This window comes from Agelaius tricolor, unplaced genomic scaffold (assembly GCF_023055355.1).
Source record: "Agelaius tricolor isolate 1412-34295 unplaced genomic scaffold, bAgeTri1.0.p SCAF_2, whole genome shotgun sequence".
Lineage (NCBI taxonomy): Eukaryota > Metazoa > Chordata > Aves > Passeriformes > Icteridae > Agelaius > Agelaius tricolor.
The window spans coordinates 10658389-10683099 of NW_027269262.1; the positions used below are offsets into that span (position 1 = coordinate 10658389).

The following is a 24711-nucleotide window of genomic DNA, read 5'->3' on the forward strand; positions in this document are numbered from 1 at the left end:
TTTAGACAACATTTCTTCTCTTAATGTTCTTAGTGTGCTGCAGAAAATACTAAATTAAAAAGGGAATGTATAATATCAAATAAAATGATTCTCCGCCAGTCTAACAAAAATGCCCTTACTAACCAAGAGGCAGCAGCTTGACAAACAAAGTGCCACACTTTTAAATAACAGATTCTTTATTCAAGTGCTCATGTGAAAGATTAAATCCCCTTCTTCTTACTGACATTAATCCTACCTTGACTGGAACAAGAAGATAATACCCACCCTACAACTAATTTGCTGTCACCAAGGCAGATAGGTCACCCAGCATGTGGTTTGGAAAGCCAGGGAAATTCAGAGAGGCCAGCATTAGCCTAGGTAGGATAATTGTCTTAGGCTCACTGGGTGGCCAGTGGAGAGACACAGGATCCCTTACAGAGGAACACAGAGTGGCTAAATTAGGTTCCTGCTCTGAACAACCCTACACAGGTAGCTATTTTTTCTACTGACTGACTGACTGACTCACTAAGCAAGAAACACCCTTCAGACAACAGAGATGTTCCCTCTTTGAACCAGAATACACTGTATTTACACATTAGAAGGTACATTTGTTATTTTACCTATCAGCAGATTTTAGGACTTGAATCTCTCTTCCTCCTTTTCCCCTTCACTCCTCCCTTCAGCTTAAGACTGGCTCCTCAGACCACTGAAAAGAACAGTTACTCTGGACACCAGCCTTCAAAACACAGCATACTTGTATCAACAAGTACATAGAAATACTTTTCCTTACTGTTGTATTATTTCTGAAATGTTGATATCACAATTACAGTCTAAAGCAAAATTCTATTTCAGTGGTTTATATCAGATGTGGAAACAAAATACATTGAGCAAGAATCATTGAGTCATAATGCAGCCCTGTCACCTGCTTGAGCCTTAATCCTTCCAAACCAGTCATAGGCACCATCTCCAAGTGCCTCCAAGTCATAGGTTCCTACTCCAAGCCAGGACAAGGGCCCATGCAGCAGTGTACTGAGCCAAGCTGGGAGATGGATCCACATGGGCAGTAACTCAGGAGAAGGGAAGAAACTGAGGGATGTGAAAATGGTGAAGTTGAGCTTAGTAATCAAATATCAGCATACTAGTAGCTCCAAGAGATGAGCTGGCACATGGAACAGGGCTGGGTCACTTTAGGCACATGTATGACTCTAGTCCAGTTCAGACAGACTCTGAAAGCACAGGGACGTCCCAGAAACAGGTAAAACAACAGCTCCCCCTTACAGTCAGGCACCGAGAGGCTTTGGTATTCTCCACAGAGGCTCCATCAGCTGCAGATGGGATTATACTGAGAAAAAAAATCATATATACCTTACAGTTGTATTAATATTTATTCCTGATTTCCCATTCACTGACATTGCTATGTCAATACGGGTGGCTTTAAACCGATACGCCAATTTCACTACTACAACGATTGAACTGTGCTAAGTACATGTCTTGGATTAGAAACACTTCAACATTTCTGTATACATAAAGCCAGGAAAGTCAAAGCTTGACTAAAATGAAGAATCACCTACAGTTGCTCCTTTTTGATGTCAATTTTTCTCAAGCACAAACAATATCAGAGCAAATGGAGGAAAAAAAAATACCTAACATCTTGCATAAAGCATTGACACATGCAAGACGACATTTTCACGTACATTCATTCCTTCAGTGCAGACTAAAACAGCATGCACTATCTTATTGTATTGAATACAATCAGTCACTACTACAAGCAGGAAAGAAATTTCCTGTAGCCATAAATCGAGTACCTATGTGTCTGTCTAGTGTAAGGACAAGAAGATTTTTCTTTGAGTGAAGGTGTGCAAAACATTGAATACTGGATCACCATGAAAAAGTAAAAAAAATTAACACTTCCCAGGATTTATCAGCATATCTGACTGATGCTGCATTACAAAGGAAAAGGCAGAAAGGAATTGAAGTGACCTAACCATATGGCATGAAGTTTAGTCAGTTTATCTCCTAATAAAAATAAAATTTGATAATGTGTAAGGGCAAGAAGACAAAGTTTTAACCGGACAAGTACAAATAGAGCTATGGTCCTTCAAAAGCACACTCCAGCATTTCTCAGCCTGGCATGAAGGGCAGAAGTCACATTTGTGATTTAACCAAAACCTCAACATTTCCTCAATCATTTGACAGACTTTTAAGTCTCACATCCCTTCATTATCCATACACTTAGTATTCAAAATTAAGGGCCTCTTTTCAGGATGGCATCCAGAGTAGGTTTCAGATCAGAGAGATCTGTAACTATATCCTGTCTTTCCACAATGCAGTTGTGTATTTGTCCTGCCACTCATGCATACACCAGTGATTAAGATAATGAATAAATCATACTCATGTACTTATACTCCCAGGCAAACCAGCATTTAAAATTATCTCTATATGAGGATCTGCACGTGACTACACCAAACCTTGACACGCCAAATAAATTTTGTCTCACTGGCCCTAATAAATATCTCTAAAAATGAACCAACAGCTGCAGACTGAATCCACTTACAAATAGCAAACCCTTCCCACAACATTTTAAATGGGCTGTGGAACTCAAGACTCAACCAATGGATCAGGAATGATGAAGATGATGCCACTAATAGATGGCTCAAAGAGAAAACCTAATTTTAGTCTCAGTCAGCCTCCAAGATGTAACTATGCAGCCAGCTTCAGGTACCAAAGAGATACACAGCCACATGACAGAAGGCTCCTCACTGCATATCAATAAGGATTTTTGGGGGCAGAAAATGACAAAAAATTTACTTCAACCCACAAGCTTGAAGGTGATCACCCTAATTTCTACATCCTTCCATTCTAGTTCTCCAATTACAGCAAAGAAAGGTAACCTCTGTTGTTTTTTGGGGGTGGAGGGCTATTCTTTGGTGTTTTCTTAACCTAATCAAAGTGTTTTGTAAGAAAAGGGAAAATGATAAAGATGTTTCCAGAAAGAAAAAGTAACACTGCTACACAGACACCTGATGTAATGAGACATCTATCATAAACTTCTGTTTTTGTAGCAGTAGTAATTCCTTCACTTTTAAGTACCTTAGACTTCCCAAATACACTTGTGGACACTTTCCTCTTTTTTTCTTTTCCTGCACAATTTAAATATTGCATTGGATAGATTTAATGGCCTTGTTCTGAAAAGCTTTGTTGGTTTGGTTTTTTTAAGCTGGATGACAAAAAGTAAGACAATGTCTGAAAAAAAGTGAAGTCTTTGCAGTAAAAGATGCACCCTCAGTTTTCAAACTTCCTAGACCATGGATCACTATGAAAATCTAACAGACCTTCTGATGCCCTTCACTGTCAAATTTTTGACTAAAAATAACAAAGAATACAATTTGGATCCTTGGATCAGTGAAGATCTATTTATTATGGCATGATTTATACAACACAACTTGGAAAATACTGAATCATACAATGTTCACTACTTGGATTAATACTGGAGAAAGTGAAATCAGTTCCACCTAAACTAGCCAGGCTCTTCGTTGTGACCACTCAGTTCAACTGCAGCTTCAGGAATAAATTCACCTCCAAATATTCTAGCAAAGTAATGCTGCTGCTCTTTTTTTTACCCAGATGGATCTAGTTCAAATGCCCCTGCTCCTGTACTGGCCTTGCTGCCCCCTGTGAGAAGGAGGGACAGCTCCCAGGCTCTTTGGGACCCATGCTTTGCTCACAACCCTATCTATAAGTTGTACAAGGCTAAGGGCTCCTTTCCTTGGTCATTTAAGCCTTTTAAAATATTTGTTCCTTGGTGCCCAGCTAAAAACTGCTATTATGACTCCCACTGACTCTCACAAGCACTCTCAGACAAACTAAAAGCTCCAAATAACTCAATTAAATAGGTTGATCCCTGGAACTTAAATTGATTGAAATTCCTTTACATATGAGGATTAAAAAAAGGGGACTGAAGACAGGAAGAAGTTCTTCTTTGATACAATGTCAGAGAAAAATCACAGTGTCCAAACCTGCAGTAACATAGGATTCTGGAGAAGTCAAACCTAAAGACACAAGTTTTCCAAGGGGAAAACATAGCATGGCACTTGATTAAAAAAAAAAAAATGCAGATGAGTGGTCAAGTTCACATCATCCCATACCACAAGGAAAAGGATAAAACCAACATCTTTTTCTTTTTAACAATATAACAGGAATATTGCCAAGGTACTGAAGTATGGGAAGATGAGGAAAGGAGTATGTATTTAGATGAAAAATAGAAAAATCTACTAATCTCCTATTACCTAGAACAAAGATCTTTACATTTCAGGATATAAACACTGGAAGCTACAATACTGACTTTTTAAAAAGTTATTCATAGTGCTTTGGAGGAGCAATCCTTTATTGCAACTAGAATATTCAACCTTTTTCCATTGCATTCTAACAAAAAAGTTTTCATTTCTACCATAAGCATTTCAATGGAGAATAAAGATGTATCCCCTACTACTTCTAGCACAAACAAGCCTGATGAGAGCATCATGTTTTCATTGAAACAATTTTGTACTGGCCTCCAATGGAACAAGGTTACTAAAATAGAGGAGCAATTCCTATGTTTTAGCATCTGTTCCCCTTAAAATTTATGTATAATTCAGTACAGACTATAAAACACCGTATGAAGTCTCCATCAAATGTGTAAACATTTTTTTGTTATCAACTGAAATCTGTTCATTGACTACCATTGGGTTTATATTGGCTCCCTCTTCTGGCTGACATGCACAAAGTGCAGTGTAGTTGAGATTTTCTTCTCTTTTCCATAAATTATGGATCTGCACCAAAGGCAATGGCATAGCACAGAAATAATTTCTCTTATAATCCACCCAGGAAAACGGGCCATTTCAAATCTGACTACAGCAGTATCAAAACTGCCAATCCAAAGTACTAACCAAAAGAAAAAAAGCCATACACTATAGAAGAAAGACAACAATTAGAAGAAAAACAGGAATGCTGGAGGAAGTGAATACAAAAGGATATAATTTGGGGGTCCTGTTTAAGAAGAATGGCTCATTTTATGTTCAGAATTCTGAAGTAGATTTGGGAAGCTATTTTTGATTTTAACTATTTACATTAGTCAATTTCTAACTGTTCTTCTATTACATTCAGAAAATAATCACTTAAAATATTTTTAAATATATTGAAAACATGTCTAAATTATTTTCAGATGTTCTTTGATAGCAGTCCAAGGACATTTTTTAAAAGTTCATGAGAAATTTAAGCATGAATTATTCTAATTTTAGCAATGAGTTAGTGTGGGTGATGGGAATTTCTTTAGTACTTTAATATTTACACTCATACTAAGCTGCAGAAATGCATCAGTTACCTGCCCATCTTTGAATTACAGATTATTTCTCTCTTTAAAAAGTAATCAACCAACCATCATGAAAAAATATATAGCCAAAAAACCAAATTGGTCACAAATATATCAGAAAAAATACTGTAAAGCTGCCAAACCCAGTTTGTTTTTCCAGATCTTACTTCAACATACTGATTTTAACTTTGATATAAATAATTATGCTGAAGGTTTCCATCACAGGACAGGAGTTTTAACCTAGTCATGACTACAGGATTAGGTATTTGTAAAGGAGACACACCTTTGTACATCTACATCTTTTGTATCCTGCCTAAAATTTCAGCTGAAGATGAATTGACTTTTCCCCCACACCTCCTAAACTGAGATCAAACATCAAATTCCTCTAAATTCAACTTCTTATAAAATCACTCTAGGCTTTTGTTTTTCTTCTAACATCTTCTTAGGTCTGTGGTCACTTACACTAAGAAGACAGTGAATGATAAATGTAAAAAGCAAAAGAACAAATTAGAGCAGCAAACTGACAACAGTATGTAAAATTACTGTATTGCCATAACATGAAATGTACCCAGGGCTTGTAGCTAAGAGCTAACAGTTTTCCCCTTGTTCCAAAGATTCTGATCTTTGGTACTTGTGCAAATTTCCTCTCACCAGAGACTGTAGCCTGGTTAAGAATGAAAAGTCTGAGACAAGGGTAGCAGGCCCTGACAGTCACACATTTCTGCTCAGTGGATTACAGCTTAAACTTGAGTATAAATAAATGAATATCAGAGTATTTCTCTCATGCAGTATTACCTCTATTTAGTCTTTGTTCCGCTCAGACAGTTCCTTCTGGAATCATTTAAATGTGGATTATTCTGAACAGGCAACCAGAATACAAAACACAGAAACAGTCCCCAGTGAAATTTCAGAATTGCACATTCTTTTTTTTCCACAAGGCTCTTGTGATTAAGACTGTAAAAAGGGGTATATATTGAAACACAAGCTGAAGCAGAAAAGAATGCATCAGATCATGCTCAGGTTTATAATTTTTTATGTTGCCCAATAAACAACACTTTACACATCATACACCACACCACTATTCTTTCTTCATCAGTATGGAAAGCTCCTCAATAACCTCTCAATCATTTTCTTGAGGAAAAAGAAACGACAGAAAAGAAACAATCTCCAGTGCAATGAATTAGATTGTTGAACACTGTATATTTCTAGATAGAACACGTCAGCGAAAACATTTCTGTAACTCTGTTCCCAGTTACTCAAATCCTATTATTCCTATTATTAAATTTCTAGAGCAGAAAGAAATAGTCTATCATTAGGACCAAAATTTCCTAAGGGCTATATTCATAAAGAAGTAGTTCAATGATTAGATCAATCACACCCAAGGTTGCAGAAATTTCATCCTGCAATAATGTTGATGTTATAATTTTGTGGCAAGTAAAATTTTTCTGTCTGAATGACCAAACTTCTGCGCAAGTAAAAAAAAATTGTGATGAACAAAAACAGTTAAGAAATGGTATTTTCTTAATATAGTATTGTATACCATATACCTTGATTATATTTATAAAGAGACCTATGAGAAAATAATGGCAAACAAACGAGGCTGGGTAAGTCTGCCATATTTTGATTTTGTGGTTACCCAAGAAGCAGCTGCAGGCGGGGTTCAGCACCACCCAGCTCCCAGCACACCTGCAGAGGCAGGTATGAGCTCACAGCAGAACAGGCAGCAGCCACACGGGGTGGGAGAGTGCAGTGCAGGCAGCACCAGCCCCTTCCATCACTGAGAAAAGCAGTGCTCTGTGATTACCTATGTTTTCCCTCAGGCATCCAAAGGCATCAGGCTTCTCTGCCAAGCTCCTGTCACCCGCTGGCAAGCACATTAAAAATGGTCTACATCTCAGTATTATTAGAATAAGCTAGTTTTAGTTATAGAACTGTGAATTTGGCAGTATTGCTACAAGCATACACAAATTATACAAATCAATTACTATTTGGAAAACAAACTGGCTTATATTTACCACTGATCAATGATGCAGCAGAGTACCTAATGACACCCAGGCATTTGCAGAACATGCAAGCTTTGCCAACAAAACATAAAAACTTAAGAGTCTGGGACATCAACCTAGAGCTCTTCAGCTGATGCCTCTGGACTCTGATGGGTTTGGTGTGTATGCGCCACACACACATAAATATTGGCTGCAACAGATGAATCCTTCAGTGCAGCTTTAGGATGAGTTGAAGAATGGAACAATTCCCTAGAAAGTGACATTCATTTATAGCTTCTCATGAGGTTGGCACTATTAAAAGAAAAGAGGAAAGTACAGTGAAAACTATACTTTGGAAGTAGCTGTAACAACTGGCATCCAAGGAGTCCTTCAAGAATTAATTTGATGGAGTTTTTGGTAAAGTGATCTCACCAAAAGAGAGTTGTGACAGAAACAGAATTGAGTTGTGCAGATCATTAACTGAACAAGTTGTTTCATTTCAGATTATATTTCACTATGCCAGCTTCCGATAATATTGTCTTTCCATTTTTTCACATTTTCCTAGGGAATTTTATAGTTGTTCTCAAATTCAACATTTTCCATCTACATTTTTTGCAAATTAAAACTATTGCTATATGATAAATCACTTGATCTTTATCAACGTGCAGCATATCATTGTTGCTGTAACATGCTTACATGCACAAACCTTGTTTATGTGGCTGAAGTTTGCTTGCAGCAAACACAGGACCAAACAACTTACCCCAAATGCCTTTCAGCCCAGCTAGAGAATTCCTACCTCGTGGCAGGAGAAGAGGCGCACTCCCTCCATCTGATGGAAGACGGGGTAGTGGGTGCTATCGATGGTGTCCCGGCGGTAGACATCTCCCACTGCCAGAAAGGCGTCTAGGCCAGAGTGTATCAAGTCCCACTGGTGGGCTGATGTGTGTGCTCTTAGCATGTGGTCACGATTCAAGTAGTAGTTATCCTCTTTCCTTCTGCTGGCATGGTTTTGTGGAATAAGTAAACTATCAAAATTCTGCTGGACTGTAACCACTGGAGAAAGACCGTCGTACACAGAAAAGAGCGGAGTCCCACGGCGTCCTAGGTAATGTTTGTAGAAGTGCTCCTTCACCTGCTCCTTGATTAGCCACAAAGGGTGATGTTTTCTGTTGTGCAAGTTCTTCCCCACCTTGGAAAGAATCTTCTCTGTGACATTGGTGTAGTCATCTTGAGGATAGGATTTACCAAGCAGTTCCACTGTATTTGAGCAGGGTACACTGGCACCAAAATCTGAAGGTACAGACTTGGATGAAGAATGCCTTGAATGGGTGGAAATTCCTTTTACTTTTACTTTTGATGATAAAGCTGTTGTTTTAGAATATTTAGCTACTCTCATGAATTTCCAGAGCATTGCCATTGTAAACTTTATGATCTAGAGAAAGAAAAGGAATTTAAAATATTTGAGTTAGGAACTGCAATGTTGCTGCAGGAATTGCTATTATCTTAGGGATAGATAAATCCAAATGTCTGCTTGATTAGCATGACAAAGTTCCCATTATAAACCACTCATTTGACTTCAGAGGATGGAAAATACCCTTGTGGTCAAATTTCAGCTTGGATATTTTAATCAGTTATCAGGCTTCTGCATGACTGCACCAGTAATAATGACTCTAGACCTAGCCTGAACCCCATTCCAGATTATGCTCTTCAAAGATGAATAAACATCAGGCCTTCTTTGAAACAGTATTTTTCCTCCAATTACAACATGTGGCAATAACTTCATATTACTTCAGAGAAACTAGGAAACTTAACAGTGCCCTTCCGCAGTCAGAACTGGCTTACAACAAGCAATTAACTTATTGCTATATCATCTCCATTAGCAGAAGCTGCAGAACGTGTTCCACATCTACCTGATGCATGTGGCATGCACTATGCAATCATCACTAATTCTTATTTAATGCCAGACAAAACCAGTTTAACCTTTCAAACTACTGAACCACTGTGAAAAAACAGATGGCCAGACAAGACATATATTTATATATAAACAGCTTATTAAATTCACATATAAGTATTGCACAAGATTCACCATAAAGACTGCATAAAGTCAGAACCAATGTTAGAATTTTGCAGTGATCACAAAGCCCCTTTTTCCACATGTTCCCCAGGATGGCTGCTTGCACAGCTTCCATGGCTGTACAGGGAAGGCAGGCCTGTCAGATACCAGGAAGGCAAAGTGATGAGATTCTTCAAGTTGTCTGAACTGAAGAACTCATTTCCCATCAAAGGGCCATCTTTACACATCCTCCCTGTTCACAGACAGGCTTTGTGCTTCATGTGTACACAGCTGCATTCTCTGTAGAGCTCAAAGATAATTCCAAAACCAAAGAGTTTTGAGAGTGATGAACCTTTCAGTCACTCCTTATGCATAAGCCCATTCTGAGATGAAAAATTACTTGAAAATCTATAGATGGGCTTCAGAAATATTAGCAAAGGTCCCAGTAAAATAATTAAGCATTAAAATTTGCTTATTATGGCATGGGAAAGCAGAGGCATTAGAAGTTAAGTGACCAGGGAAAGGCATCTGCTACAAACTGGCTTGTACTTCTTTATGAACCAAGAATTACAGGGCCACAGGTTTTCTGAGTGAAAGAATTTTCTGCGAAAGTCATCTTAAAGAATTAGGGGAAGAAAGGACATAAGCAATAATAAATGCACCACAGTCTTCAAGGGATACAGTCTTTAGGATTACAGTATCTGGCTAGCTTTCCACAGGAACATAAGGAAAACAAGTGTAAGTAACAAAATAAACAAGGTGAGACTATTTTTCATACTCTCATGCTTCAAAATACATATGCAAATGAACAGACATACTAAAATAGGGAGTCCCAGAAAAAATCAAATCTGTAAAAGATAATTAGTATGGTCACATTTGGCTTTTATTCTGGCTTGTATCTAGAAGTTTTCCATAGGTCTTTTTCCTCAAGTCATTGTATCTCAATTAATCAAAATAAAGGCAAGTTGAGTAGACAGAAATTAATCCTGGTGGGGAAGCATAAGATTACTGAATATTCAGTTTAATCCTTTTTTGGGTGGAATAACTTTAGAAATAAGTAACAGCTATAAATTTTATCTAGTTTCAAAACTTTTAAGAATGACTGCCTTGGGCAGGGGGGCAGTAAAGAGTTTACAAAGCTATTTCATCAAATTAGCTCTTGATCATTACTGAGAATGTTCTTCAATAAATGAATTCACATACATATCAGAAGCCACTCTGATAGAGGCTAAGCAAGGAATAGTCTTACATTTTGAAAAGAGACCCCATACGTTCTCCTTCATGGAAAGTGAGTTCTCATTTTCAAACAGCTGCTTGAAATACCCAGTCCTAGTCAGATAATGAATTCAGCTTCCCTTAAGTAAATATCACCATCTGCCCATACATTTATTTTTCTAAAAACTTCAATTCAAAACTTACACATAACCGTAATGTACAAAAACTACCATAACTTTATCGTGATTCTTGTGATGTTTGCTGCTTTCTTAAATATCATTCCTCTGAGAATCAGACAACCTCATGAGAAGCTTAACTTTCACATAAACAGTTTTGATGATTATAAATTTATGGAAAAAGAAATAAGAACATGCACCACCAGTACTAGGGAGGCACTCTTGTTTGTTTGTTTAAGACTCATTATTTTTAAGGGAGACTCTAGTATATACATCTTCAAGGGCTTACCTGATTATATTTCAGTATTTGTAATGAGGAAGCCTGCTATCAGTTTCTGATAGTTCAGAAACACTCTTTTTTCTAAGCAAGTGATATATACTCCTAACAAACCTGTACAGGAGAAAAACCTACTGAACTTGTATCAGAGTTTTTATCTTAACATTATGCCTGTGCCTTAAATAGTTAAATGGCATTATTATGTGCATTATTATTCTAATCCAAAGCAAAATCTGAGCAGTAAGTAATGTGAGTAATAAGAAAAGTTATAGTTTTCAGATGAGTCCAAGTACTGCAAACAACAGCAAGCAAGCACTAAGTGTTCCCCTAACATGGTATCACAACCAGAGTTCCAGAAACACTCTAGTCCTACAACAACACTCTGCTACTTCCCTCTCCCACCACAGAGTCACGTATTCCTCTTTCAGAATCATTACAGAAAAATGGTATTGGACTTAGTTCAAGTCAACTAGTGATAAGTTACATTTGGCCAGAGAAACCACAGAGAAGAAAGTAAAATATGTTTACACTCTGCAGACTGTACACAAAATCTTCAAACCAAAGTAATGTTTACCAAGGCAGAGAGCAACACTGGAAAATAAAGACATCTCTTTACCTTTCTTCTAGCAATAAATACTTGGTGTTAAGAACACACTAATTACTTATGTTCTCATATAATAAACAGAAATTTATGCATTTATGCTTATTTATTTCCATCTGTGTTTATTTAAACGTCTGGAAAAGCAGTTTAAATGTATCATTTTCTTCCTTTATTTCCACCATACTTTTCATTTGGCAGGGAAACAAAACTCTTTTCTGTGCACACTGACAAAACCTGAATCCCACAGCAAGGCCTGCCAGCCAGCTAACAAGAACAGTGAGCCAAACAGCAGCTGCAGGTTCTGAAGCTGAAAACAAATACATAAACCAGAAATAGACATTGAACTACCACCACTGGCATCTACCATGAATGGCAAAGCCCTCCACCAGCATCACCAGTGAATCCTGCACTCTGGGTTTGGCAGTGGCTCTGGCTCGCAGCTGGGAGCCAACACAGGGCTCTGGATGAAGATGCAGGGGTTTGGAAGCAGGCTGTTCTGCTGGCAGCTCTCCATGGGGTTTCTCAAAGCTCTGCAGGTGAACATGCAAGCACCAGGCCCACCATCTCCTAATACACATGTCCTCAGCCAGAGAGCACCATGGACACATTTCAGGGTACCTCAGCAGCTCCCCTGAAGCTCCATGGCTCAGGTTGCTGGACCTCAATCTCCATACTGAGATGTCTACTACAACTCTAGTCTTGGATAGGAATGACACCATGCATTACTTGGAACTACACTTGCACCTAGCTCATGCTTTTGAGCAGCTCCAAGGCAGACCAGAGGACAGGAGGGGGCATCCACACCACCCAGGGGTGAAAAGGCATAAGAACAACCCTGTCCGTGCTGTGCATAGACCAGGCACAGATACAACCACACCTGCCAACATAAGTCATGTATCACAGACCCTATGACATTTCTACAGCAGTTTTAATTGATGGGCAAGGCTCCTTCCTCCTGTACAGAAAACCAACTGTTCCCCATGCAGCAGCCCAGCAGACATTACACATGCTAAAAGTACACCACAGTCAGGAGCCTGACAACAGGGAAATAGCAGACAGAATACATCAGACAAAAAATACCATGGTTTTGGAGCACATGCAAAAGGCAGTTTGATTTGATAAGGGATCATACTGCTGTACTGTTAAGGGATGTCCTTTCATGTCTAAATCCAGGTTTCCATGTCATAGTGCAGCAAGGATTAAGACAGCATTATCACAGCTGCAGTGGTATTTGTCACAATTCTCCACTACCCAGCTGAGGCTTAGGAAAGAATCATAGACTCAGTGAAATTCCTCCTTACACCTGCTTTGAAAAAGGAGGAGAAAAGAGGGGCAATTTAGCAGCCCACAATGAAAGGAGACAGTGCTGTGCACCAATGTTGTTTTATTCACTCATATCTCCTGAGAAAGTGGAAGGGGGACAACGCTCCTGTTTGAGCAAACTAGGGGCCAGCTTGTGGGGCCATTTGCTCGGTGTTTGCATCTGTGAGCCAAGGGCACCCTCGCTCTTGCTGACCGCGTTTCTCTCTGCCCTGTGCTTTTTACAGCTTATGGCTGCAGAAACACAGATGGGCTACTGCATACATAAACCCAAGTACATGATGGGTTTGAAACCAAAATTCTACAAAGATGAGAGTCTGTCTCCTATCCAAGAATAGCTAATTAATGCAAGACTCTGAAGTGCCATGGAAAATGTTAGAAAAGTTGGGCTGCCACCATTTTGTGATGTGACAGCTTTTATCTACCGTATGTGTGGGGAGGGGAGTTCAACCAACATAGCATATGTTGAAACAAAAATTATAAACATATGTTAGGCTGCTAAAATTGGACATTTACCAGTCTGCTTAGCAATTTAGCTAAGCATTGAATTTTAGTTTTGAAAACTATGTAGGCATACAGCAGCAAATATCATTGTATTGCCATGACCATATCTGCCTTTCATAGGATATAACATAAATTGTTTTGCATGCAAAACTAATAATAAGCTCGGATTTTTAATGCTCATTTTAAAATGATGATACATTGCTGCACACCAGAACAGACTTCTACTGAGCATGCTGGATTTATATAACACACACAGACTTCTGAAATAGCCTTGCAGATAAATTAGAATGGATCCATTTTAGAACCTGACCTTCCAAGGGCAGAATATTATCAGATATCCCTGATGATGGCCAAACGCCATTAAAGTACTTCATGAACTACAAAGCATTGGCAAGATAATATAGCTTTCTAGTATTTGGCTCTTAATTTTTTCATGTACTTGGAGTTCATCTAGTTAATAATCTGTCAGTAAGTTCCAGAAACACACAGAAGAACTTTTTATTGTTATTTTGTTATTTTGTTATTTTTCTTGACTGAAGCAAAAATATGTCATAAGCTGGCTGGCTGTCTGCTCTGTAATGGTGATACATTAATCACAATGCCACCTTGGGCAACATTCTGAGGCTTGCAAGATTGAGAGAGAAAACTAAAAACCCTTTCCTGGGATAAGGCATGATCCTGCTTTCTCTCAGTGCTACACATAAGAGCTTCTTAAATATGAAAGGTATGAACAACCATGCTCCTTTTCCACTGATGCAGAAGATGCTGAATGTCTGAACAAAGGCCAGCATCCCATGGCCTGTCTCAGACACATGAGCACCTGGAAGCAAACACAGAAAATACAGTCCCCACTGCTGTGGCACACCTTCAACCACCTGCACCACTCCCTCAGGACTGCAAGGTGGGCCAAGATAACCACAGTGAGCAGCAAGTCTTTGGAGAAGGAAATGTACCTCTGGGCAAGCATCCATTTCAAAATGTCTTGCATCATCCCTTGAGTTCAGTCACCATCCAGCTGCAGGTTTGATATTCCAAATGGTGACAAAATGCTATCCCAATACAACAAGTTTCAGTGCCCCAAGCAGGCCTCCAAAGGCTGATGCAGGCTCTGGTTTCCCTGCTAAACAGTGTCACTCCAGGATTGTTCAGGTTTATCCATAAGTTTCCCGCTAACTAAAAGGATAATGCTTCCAGACACGATTCAAAGCAAGTAAAATGCTTTTCAGTAGCCAAAACACTTGCAAATTTTGTAGCTGTGCTGCCTACTGGTATGAGATCATTTCAAAGACTCATTTAATCAGATTACAAGACAAGTTACAGTGAATTTGTTTTAAACAATTCAGTAGATTATCTACACACTGGAATTTGTAATCAGCAAGCTAATCAGGTACATCAAATTGCTGAATTATTGAGACAGTATATATTTTTTCAAAAGATAAAAAAAAAATGTATACAACATAGAGTATTAAGAGTATACAACATAGACTTCTGGGTGGGTGGAAAGGCACCAAACTCTCTAACACGCGTAATTGAGAAGTATAAGGTGAAAAGCATGATGACACTCTTTTCATTTGGACTTTAAAAAAAATGAATAAAAACAAAATAGGCAAATTCTGAGGAAAGAAACTATGGTTGGAAAAAGAAATTATATATATGCATGACAGAAGATTAAATTAAGGAACATCATCAGAAAAAAATCTGTTTTTCTTTCATTTATACCTTAATTTTTTTTTTTTCCCCACAAACTAAAACAGAGTTTATTTACTGAAGAAATATCAATAAGGCCCTTTAGTGGTAACTTCCAATAATGCATATAACTAAGGCAGGCAGAGCTACTAAAAATTAAATAGCTGTGACCTGATCTCCTGCCAACATTCCTGTGTTCTTCCTTACCTCCACAATGAGACAAAACAGCTAAAAGTCAATGCCTTATTTTAAGGGAAAATCCTCATTACACAAACATATTTTGAATACATTTCATTACAAATTATAGACTGTGAAAAGGCAATGCAGAAATTATTCTCAAATATTCTCAAATGTGTCTACTGCCTTTAAATATATCCAGTTTTCAAGGAATGCAACCTGAAAAAACACTACCTTTGGCTGCTGAGGGAATATTCTTTTTCCAGTGCCTTGAAAGTGCTGCCAAACAGCTTTCTGCATTTGTAAATAACTGTCAGATGAAAGGGACAGAGACACTTAAACACCTATAAAATCCTCACTGCAAGATTATCACTATTCCTTCTGCCTTCTTTTTTCCTTCAGTACCTGCAACTCATTATGTGTTTTTACAGATGCATACACCACAAGAATTTTACTCCTACAGAGTTTCATATAAGTAAAAATAAATTTGTTTAGAAATTAAATATTAGCAGTATTTATTGTAGTGGGGTACCTTCTTAGTTCTCACTGATTAGCTACACCATTTGGGCATAATAAAACTTCAGAGACCTCATCCCGCCTCAACAGGAAGAGGGAGTAATACCTTTTTTAAAAAGGTTATTAAATACCAAGAATGGGACACGTGCAGACCTAGTGACAGTGGAAAAGACAGCAGGGGAAACCAAATTATTTAGCCAGGACATGCCAGAGGAGGCAGCAAACATGAACCATTAAGTTCATCCACAAATGAGAAAGTCTTCAGCTTTACCTGCTGTATCCCCATAGTACTGATTGTTATTCCGTTCTTCTGGAGAACTGGGGAAATCTATGACTTACCACAGATCTCCGGATGCTCTCCTTAGTAGTACCCTAGCCAACATGGTATAGTTAGAATAATTTAAGTAGTATTATAAACCAGCAAGCATAATTAGTATTTAAGACCCAGGAGTTATTTCATGGCTGTAATATGTATGTAATCAACAATAGGATGTTTCAACCCTAAGTAGCAGCAGGAATATTGCAAGTTTTGTGTCATATCAATTTTTCGTCACATCAAGCTTTAAAGAGATCAGTTTCACAAATTTGCTATCATCTTAGGCCAAAATATCACCAGAGATCTGCACCTCAGACCTAGCTGTGATATTAACTTGGTCTCAACTTAAGCTCTAACTCAGCTGTGGTATCATTCCTTGGTCTGTCTCTGTTACAGAAATAATGAAAGTGTGAACAGACAGAGCCTTTATCAGGACTATGTATATTTCAACAGCCAATCAAAAAAAGAGAGACAAATATCTCTACAGATTCCCCTTCAGAATCAATAAGTCTCACAGACTTCAGGATGGATAAAGAAGAGAGTATGTGGATGTTTGCAGTGGAGACTCCACTGCAGTACTGTATCTCCCAGCTGGAAAACGTAGGGTCACGTGTGTACAAATAAGTCATCTCTAGTTTGAACTGCACCATCTTCATTTATCTGTCATGGGCTCTGACAAAGCATTTAAGGAAAAGATTAGAAGGCTCCTAAGAAAGGAACTACATTTCCCTGCCTGGGGCATACCACTTGTCTGAGGTTGGTTGGAACAGGCCTGAAATATTAATGAGCAAACCATTTGTCAAGAAAATTATGCAAGAAAACTTGGCAGCCATACAAAGGGGTTAGCAATAAGATATCAAGCTAGGGCAGTGCACACTAAGCACTTGAAAGAGAAAACAGGAAGGAAAAAATTTTTTAAATCACTTTCATTTGCCTGTTCACATTCATAAGCTTTGGAAGAAAACAGTAAATTAATGAGTGAGTAAAACATCACACTCAGTAATAACAGGTACTAACTTCTAAAAGGGACTATGTGCTGCTCTAGGTCTAGAATTCATGCTTTTAGGTATTGATTCCTTCAAGACATTTCTCCTAGTGACATTCTTTGCAAATAAACTTGCTTACCAGGTAGCATGTGAGCTAAAAGGTATTGTCATGACAGAAACCACTTATTATTGAAATTTGACATAAGTAAATGGGGAAAAAAAACCAATTTGCACAAGGGAAAGACACACAAAACCAAAAAAGCACATTATTCTTGAGGTTTCCTCACAAATCATAATGAAGAAAAGCAAAGACAAAACTGTAACCACTCTGTAAAATCAGATGTTAAAATCTATACTCTCTGAACAGACTGAAGACCTAAATCACTTCCAAGAGTTTCCAAGTATCATTTCTCCTTAAGAGGAACTTGCAAAAGAAAAAGATTTAAGAAAAAGGCACTTCAGTCAGACTCCAAATTTATTTTTAATTTTTATATATTTATAATGTAAGTATGTTTTAGGGCCAGGTACACTATAATTTTACATAGCACTCCTTATACAATAAATTTGAAGGCTTAGTTTTTAAGTAGGCAATGCTAGTTTTCACTGTAAGCAAACCTGAAAAGCATCCAAAGCATCACAGTATATAAAAACTAATCTAAAATTTGGATTAAATATGATGATTGTCAAATAAAGCAATTTAATAATTTATTCTGGTTTACCAAAACATACCCATACTCACCTTGCCAAATGTTAAACATGTCCAACAATGTGATCCATAGGTTTAATCACTATTGACACCAATTGGACTCACAGACATACCAGAACAGTGTGATGCAGCAGCATTTAGACTTCCATTAAGCAGCACTCTGCTTTTCCAAAGCACATCTCTACACAGGATCTCAAAGTGCTTTTCAGCCATTAACCAGTTAAGCTCTACAGTATGCCCATGGGAAAAGTATTGCATAATTTATACCCATTAGTGCAGCAGCTCCCAAGTCAAAAGCACTGTCTTTCAACTTCTTGGCTTTCACCTTTTTTTTCCCAAATTGTTTTGACTATATTGCCATTTTTCTCTGTGTTCAGAATTTTTTGTTGTTTGCAATATCATTTTATCAACAGCTCAACAAGTATAACTGCTAACTGTGAACAGAATCAAAATGTTTTGAGAGCAGCTTGCCAGAACTGCCCATTAGGAACCACAATGAACAGCTCAGAAAAAGTGAGATATTCCCATCAAAACAATCTTGTCCTTGAATGTGCAGATTTTTAAGGTTCAAACCTACATTCCTTGAGCAAGAATTACAGAGCCATTGCTCTGCTTGTATTGTGGCTCAAACTTCAATGTTATTGTAATTAAAATTATGTTTTCAGCTTGATCAGGAGAGATCAACTGCAGAAGTAGAAGGCACTCAAGGAAGATGGTATAGGAAAGGTATATAAATGAAGTTTTATTGAGGCAAACAGGGAAATGCAAAACTGGATGGACTGACCATTGCTGCTGTACCTGTTCCATGGCAGGGTTGGCCTAAAATCCAGCATGGCATTCACAAATTGTCATCCTCTAAATAGTATTTCACCTCTGGTCACAGTTTACCAAAACCAAGGACAGCATTTACTTCAATGAAGAAATTGTATGACAGAAGCAAAGAATTGTTAAGCTTGGCAACCTGCTCTAGAGTTCTGTCACCTAAAACTTAAAGAACTTCTTCCTCATGTTGAGATGGAACTTCTTGTATTTTATTTTATAGCCACTGCTCCTCATCCTGTCATTGGGCAATGCTGAAAAGAGTCTGGCACCATCCTCTTGGCACCTGCCTTTTTGATATTTATATGCATTATTGAGATGCCCTCTCAGTCTTTTCTTCTCCAGACTTAAACAGGCCCAGATACCATGGTCTGTCCTCATAAGAGATGCTCCAGACCCCAAATCATCTTTGTGGCACTCCACTGGAATCTCTCCAGGAGCTCCTTGTCTCTCCTGTACTGAGGAGCCCAGAAATGGACACCACATTCCAGATGTGGCCTCACCAGGGCCAAGCAGAGGGACAGGATCACCTTCCTCAACCTGCTGGCCACATTCTTCCCAATGCACCCCAGGACACCATGGCCCTCCTGGCTGTGAGGGCACTGTTGGCTCACAGTCAACTTGTCATCTACCAAACTCTATTTGTTGGTGACCTCCTTTGGGGAAGTTTCACACTGTACCTAACCCCACTGCTGATTTTGCCTCAGTGATTTCGCAGAGTGAATCATGTCAGCCTCCCAGTCCAGCCAGGGAAAAGAGAATTACATGGGTGGTTATCTCTCCTGTATCACCTGTGAGAACTAACAGTCATCTGAGATTCAAACATAACACATTACAAGAGCTAAAGCAAGCAATTAAGAGTCTTTTAATCATATTTACCAGTGAAAACTTGGCCAAAAGCCACAGCACACCATCAGCCTTATGATTTGGCTCTGCAGGGGCCAAAATGTTTGATGCCAGCCTGACACAGCAGCCAGCATTTGCTGAACTGGCTCAGCAGAGCTCACACAAGGCCCACAACAGCTTCAGAGTAAAGGAAAAAGAAAGCAAGCCTCACCAACGTCATGAAACAGCCAGAGGTTGTCTACTACACCATGCATTGTTACCACTACAGTAGCCCTTGAATCCAGGAAGACTAAAGACAAAATATGAAGATACAGCACATGAAAGGGAAATTGTCATGCCTGGTGCTGCCAGCATAGGCAATCAGAAACAAATGTGAGGTCAGTAGTGACAGGTACCACATATAAGTGCTAAATAATCCTACATTATAATCTTTACGATGACCAGTGGGCAGAGGAAAACCAAATCCAGAGTGGAATTTAAAAGCATTGTAATATACTGAGAAACCAAATCATTAATGAACAGAGATGTAGGTCTCAATGTGCAATAAGGTGGGAAACAGTGACTTGCTGAGACCAGAATCAACTACGTGGGACCTGAGAAGGCCACAATGAATTAGCTTTATGGCAAAAAGGTACGGCCCCCTCTCCCACACATAAATAAAAAACCAAAAGACTACTACTACAATAAGCTCCAGGTAAGGAAAATCAGGTTTTATTTAGCAAAGAAAAACATAACCAGCATCTACACAACACCTAACTCAGCCACAGATTTATGATGTGTGCCAATATTTTTTCACTGCAAAACTTTCCTATTACATTCCTGGAATGCCAGGGACCACTGCCTAGAGCTAATAAATAAAAATGATGGCTCAGAATTGTTTTCTTCTCTGTACCTGCTAGCTCAAAGGTACAATTTCCCAAGTATAGGCTATCACGTAAGCAACACAGGGATTGACTCTGTTTTCATTTTGGGGGTATTTTTCTCTGTAGCTCTTATCTTATTTGGTCTTAAAAAAATATTAACTTTATTTTCATGTTACTATACCATTTATACTCAAAGAATCAAAAGATTTACAGGAAATTTGTCCAGCTTACAATACGATATAACAAAATCTGGCCTAGCACATCATCTCATTTTATATGCAGCATTAAAATATGAATATTTGGACACTACTTTTGAGGATGAGTAGACAAAATCATATTTATCACATCTGATCAACCTGATTCATCTACAAATCTACTGAATACCCAAATGTGAACTTGCAATTTATTCAAAAACATGTAAGCAAAACTGCAACAATTTCTATACATAATTGCACAAACACCTAACTTCAGTACCTCTAAAATTTGCATGTGGCACTTTCATATTTGTAAATTACAACTAAACATTTCCACATGTTTCTACCTCACCAGCCAAGGATGAAAGGTCTCAAGATGAAGGCTTTTTAATTCTGAAAGTAAAAGCTGCTATCCTGGACCTTTCTGCCATTTAATTTCTGCCATTCCAATGCACTTACTGGCATCTGGGCTAGAAACTCTCCTTTTCCACTTCCTCTCTCTGTCATCTGCTGGGAGACAGAGAAATAATTAGATTGACTCAAGCAGTTCTGATTGCTTTCAGTGTGTGGTTCACTTCTTGACACCAGAGAGAGGAGTTGTGATAAATAAGGATCAATAGACTGGATAGGAATGTTTAAATTTTCCTCAGAGCTGAAGAGCAATGCCACCAAAGAAAAATTAACTTTTTGTTTAGGGCAAGTTATTTAGCAAAAAAAGTTGAGTGAGTTTACTGTGTAGCAAAGTTTACCAAAGAGTTGTGAAGACCAGAATTTAAACAAAATGAAACTGAAGTCAGTCTTTTCAGCTCTTATTTACTTCTTACTAGAAGCACAGCTCAAAGGAAAGGAAAGCAATCAAGGCATGATGTTAACATTTCAACATCAGTTAAAGAAGAATTACATCCAGTGGAGGGGTCTTCAATCACAGACTGTTGCAAAATCTTACATAAAATACACCATTACAATCAGCACCTCTGTTCATAATTACAGAACAAGATCAAATACTGTGTACAGGCAGAAAAAAATAACAATAAAAAATTACCACCTCTTTCTTCTAGGCTGATGCTATTTAATTAAGATAGAGGTAGAAAAAAGATAGTTTCCTGTGTTATCATTGCTGTCAGAGACCTGTTGTGAGCCTTCAGTCTTCTTTAGCAGTACATGAATTTAAGATAAAATAACTATAAAGCACTCAATAAGACTTATTTTCCTTAAAGTCTTCAAGCCAGCTTCTCCTCACAGCAGAGTAGCAAACTAAGGAAGGCTCTTCTAATGTCTCTTTCATACTTTCAAATTACTTCTCTGCTCTTATGGTTAATTGGATACCATGTAAAGTGGGTAAATCATAATGTTTCGCCAGAAAAACAAGAGGTAAATTTCAGTGGTCTTTTAACCTGATGTGCTTTTTGCAGTGTCTTCTACAAATTTGTTATAAATTGCAAAAATAAATAAAAGAAATATATCTTTTGATGTGTCCAGTGATCACACTTAAGGCTGAAATTCACCACTTTGAGAAGGGTGGCACCCAACTCATTGCCAGGTTCAGCCTTACAAAGATAACTACAAAATCATGCACAGTTCTGACACCTGAATCCTGCACTGCACTGGGTGTATCTCACACAGCAGGAATTTGCAGCTTAAGACCTGAACTCAAATCTGTTTACTGAAAACTTTAGAACACAGCATTTTGACATACCAGGTACACTCAAAAATATCTTGGGTAAATAAAATTACATCTCCATAAGAATGTCCTGCATTCAATTGTTCAAATAATTACCACATTCATCTCCATCCTAAAGGTATCCACACTTTACTCAATTTAAGTTCCATGGGCATCAAATTTAGTGCACTCAGTACAACTGTCATGCCAATTTCTATTATTTCTCTCAAAACCCACAAGTTTATTATTAGCAATCTGTGGGCAATTAATGTAAATATCAGCAGACTTGGATTTATCTCAATTAGTGTTTGTTTCAATTCCACGGGCAAACAAGAAATCATCTGCAGTAGGAATACCAATGACTTTATGTCTAGCTCTAGTCATGCTGCTGTGTTCGGCCCTCTCTCTCTTGGGAAAAAAAAAAAAGGAAATTTTACATTGAATTGTGCATATTTTTCAGTATGTCACATAATGCCTTCAGGACATAAAAGTTACTCCATGACATGCTTCTTCCTATAGATACAAATGACACAAAACACACACCAGTGAAGAAGTGAAATATAAGTTCTGAAACAAAATACTATGATTTGATATTTAAAAGGATACTTTCATATTTGTCTCTTCTATAGCAACTGTGATCTGTATTGTTATAAGCATCCAGTAATTACAGAAGTCCAACAGAAGCCTGATTATTAAAGCTACTAAAACAGTCACAGAATATCCTTACCTGACCATTCAACTATTGGCAAATAGGAAGGTACTAATGAGCAAGCAAGCACCTCCAACTTTTCTTTTCGTGCCATGAGATCATTCAGCAAAAATCAAGTCTTGTTCTGCACTTACTATTCCTACTTGCTCCTTATGCATCACCAGATCATTAAAAAATTCAGCTTTTGTTCTATCCCACTGAGAAACAGTGGGGAAACGGTAGCACAGGCCAGAAACCACAAGATTGCTAATTTTCCTTCTATGCTTTCCAGCATGTATTACCAAAGAAAAGGCAGCTGACTCCCCCAGATATGCTTTCTCATAAGCAGGTGTTTTTCTACAGAAAACTACCAGTGAATGAACGCAAAATTTTATTTTATGAACCCAAAAAATCGCTAATAGCTCTCTGTCAAACACAAGATGCTTTGCTGAGTGGGTTTTAGCAAGGATCTGAACTTGGTCCAGTTTCAGGGAGTGTTTTCCTTAGCAACCTACAGAACTGAACAGAGGACATGCTTCAATCTACAGATCAACACTGCAGGTATGCTGGATAACAGGGCTGGAACCCAAAATCATTCTGTCAAACTAGAGAAGTACTCATAAAAATAACAGAACAATTTGTCAGGGGCAAGCACAACTTTCCATACTTTGTCAAAGCCAGCTGCACACCAACAGCAGAGCAAATAAACTACTAGACAGACAACACTTTCCTCAGAGGGGAATCAGGGCTTCTAATAGACCATGAGCTCCTTAAAAGTTCAAAATAGGATTCAAAAAAACAGGAAAGAGCCATCATATGGTTATATAAACAGGAATATCTACCACAAAAAATAGGAAGCATTCCTGTCCTGTTTAGCAGGAAGGAATAAATAAGTGAAATTTTTGGCATAACCATTAAAAAAAATGCAAAATACAAAAAAACTCAAAACAATTTGAAGTGTGCAAAGACAGTAGAAGAAATTACAAGTCTCAAAGAAGGAATTATGTAGAAGTATTGAATGTACCAAGTACTGAATGCACTATATACTATAGCCAGAGAGGAAACAAAGACACTTTCACCATCATCATCAGATCTGAAAGAAGTAGAACACACTTTGGATTAACCTTGTCTCCACTGCACCCTGGCTAGGACATGCAGCAATTCACCTACCAAAACCAAAGTTAAAAAAATTTGTGGAAGTTGTAAGGAGAACTCTTTCTACAAATACAGTGACACGTTGTAAGAGACTGCTTGTGCAGACCCTATCGTAGTTTTATTATTTCATGCAGATTTCTAAACAGCTGTGCTAAAAAGAAACAGGTGTAAAATTCAACCTGCTTTGGGGGCCAGACTAGTCAGTATCTCAAGGTCTTTCCAGTCTTATTGTGGTTTGTTATAATTTCTGTGATCATTATCACAATTTTTTTAATGAAGCACATATTAAGGGCTTATTCCTTAGAGGTCTAGCCAAGTCTTTCTTTCAGTAGCAGTTTTAATGGTGCTCATGGCTTTATGCCAGTTATATTGCTGAAAGCTTAGCAGGTGATGTATTTGCTTATAGGCACTGTCATATTTTATCCATCTCAGCATCTATTTAGTAAGTGCTCCAATATTCTAGAGCATGGCAGGCGCTATATAAAACACAGCATTATTTTCCATATTTTATTCTCCTCATTGGCATTCCTACTCTCAGATTAACTGGCAAAAGTACAAACATTCACAGCAATTTTTAAAAAGAAAGTTTGAGTGCTCACTGACAGCCACAGTTAGCTCCATACTATCAGTAAACAAAACAACACA

General features: G+C 38.1%; 1 protein-coding gene across 14 annotated transcripts in view; it reads right to left on the reverse strand.

Moving 5' to 3' along the window:
* The window catches only part of FARS2 (phenylalanyl-tRNA synthetase 2, mitochondrial), a 231091-nt gene that overhangs the window by 167896 nt on the left and 38484 nt on the right, over window positions 1-24711 (reverse strand). For 12 of the 14 annotated variants that reach the window (XR_011683305.1, XR_011683332.1, XM_071452559.1 and 9 more), the window contains one exon: window positions 8105-8740. The exons of the other annotated variants lie outside the window; for them this stretch is intronic. Coding sequence is in view for 10 of the 12 variants with exons in the window: in XM_071452515.1 (XP_071308616.1) it covers window positions 8105-8740 (636 nt within the window). In the remaining 2 variants the exon portion in view is untranslated. The remainder of the gene's footprint in view (window positions 1-8104; window positions 8741-24711) is intronic. 14 annotated transcript variants of the gene reach the window in all.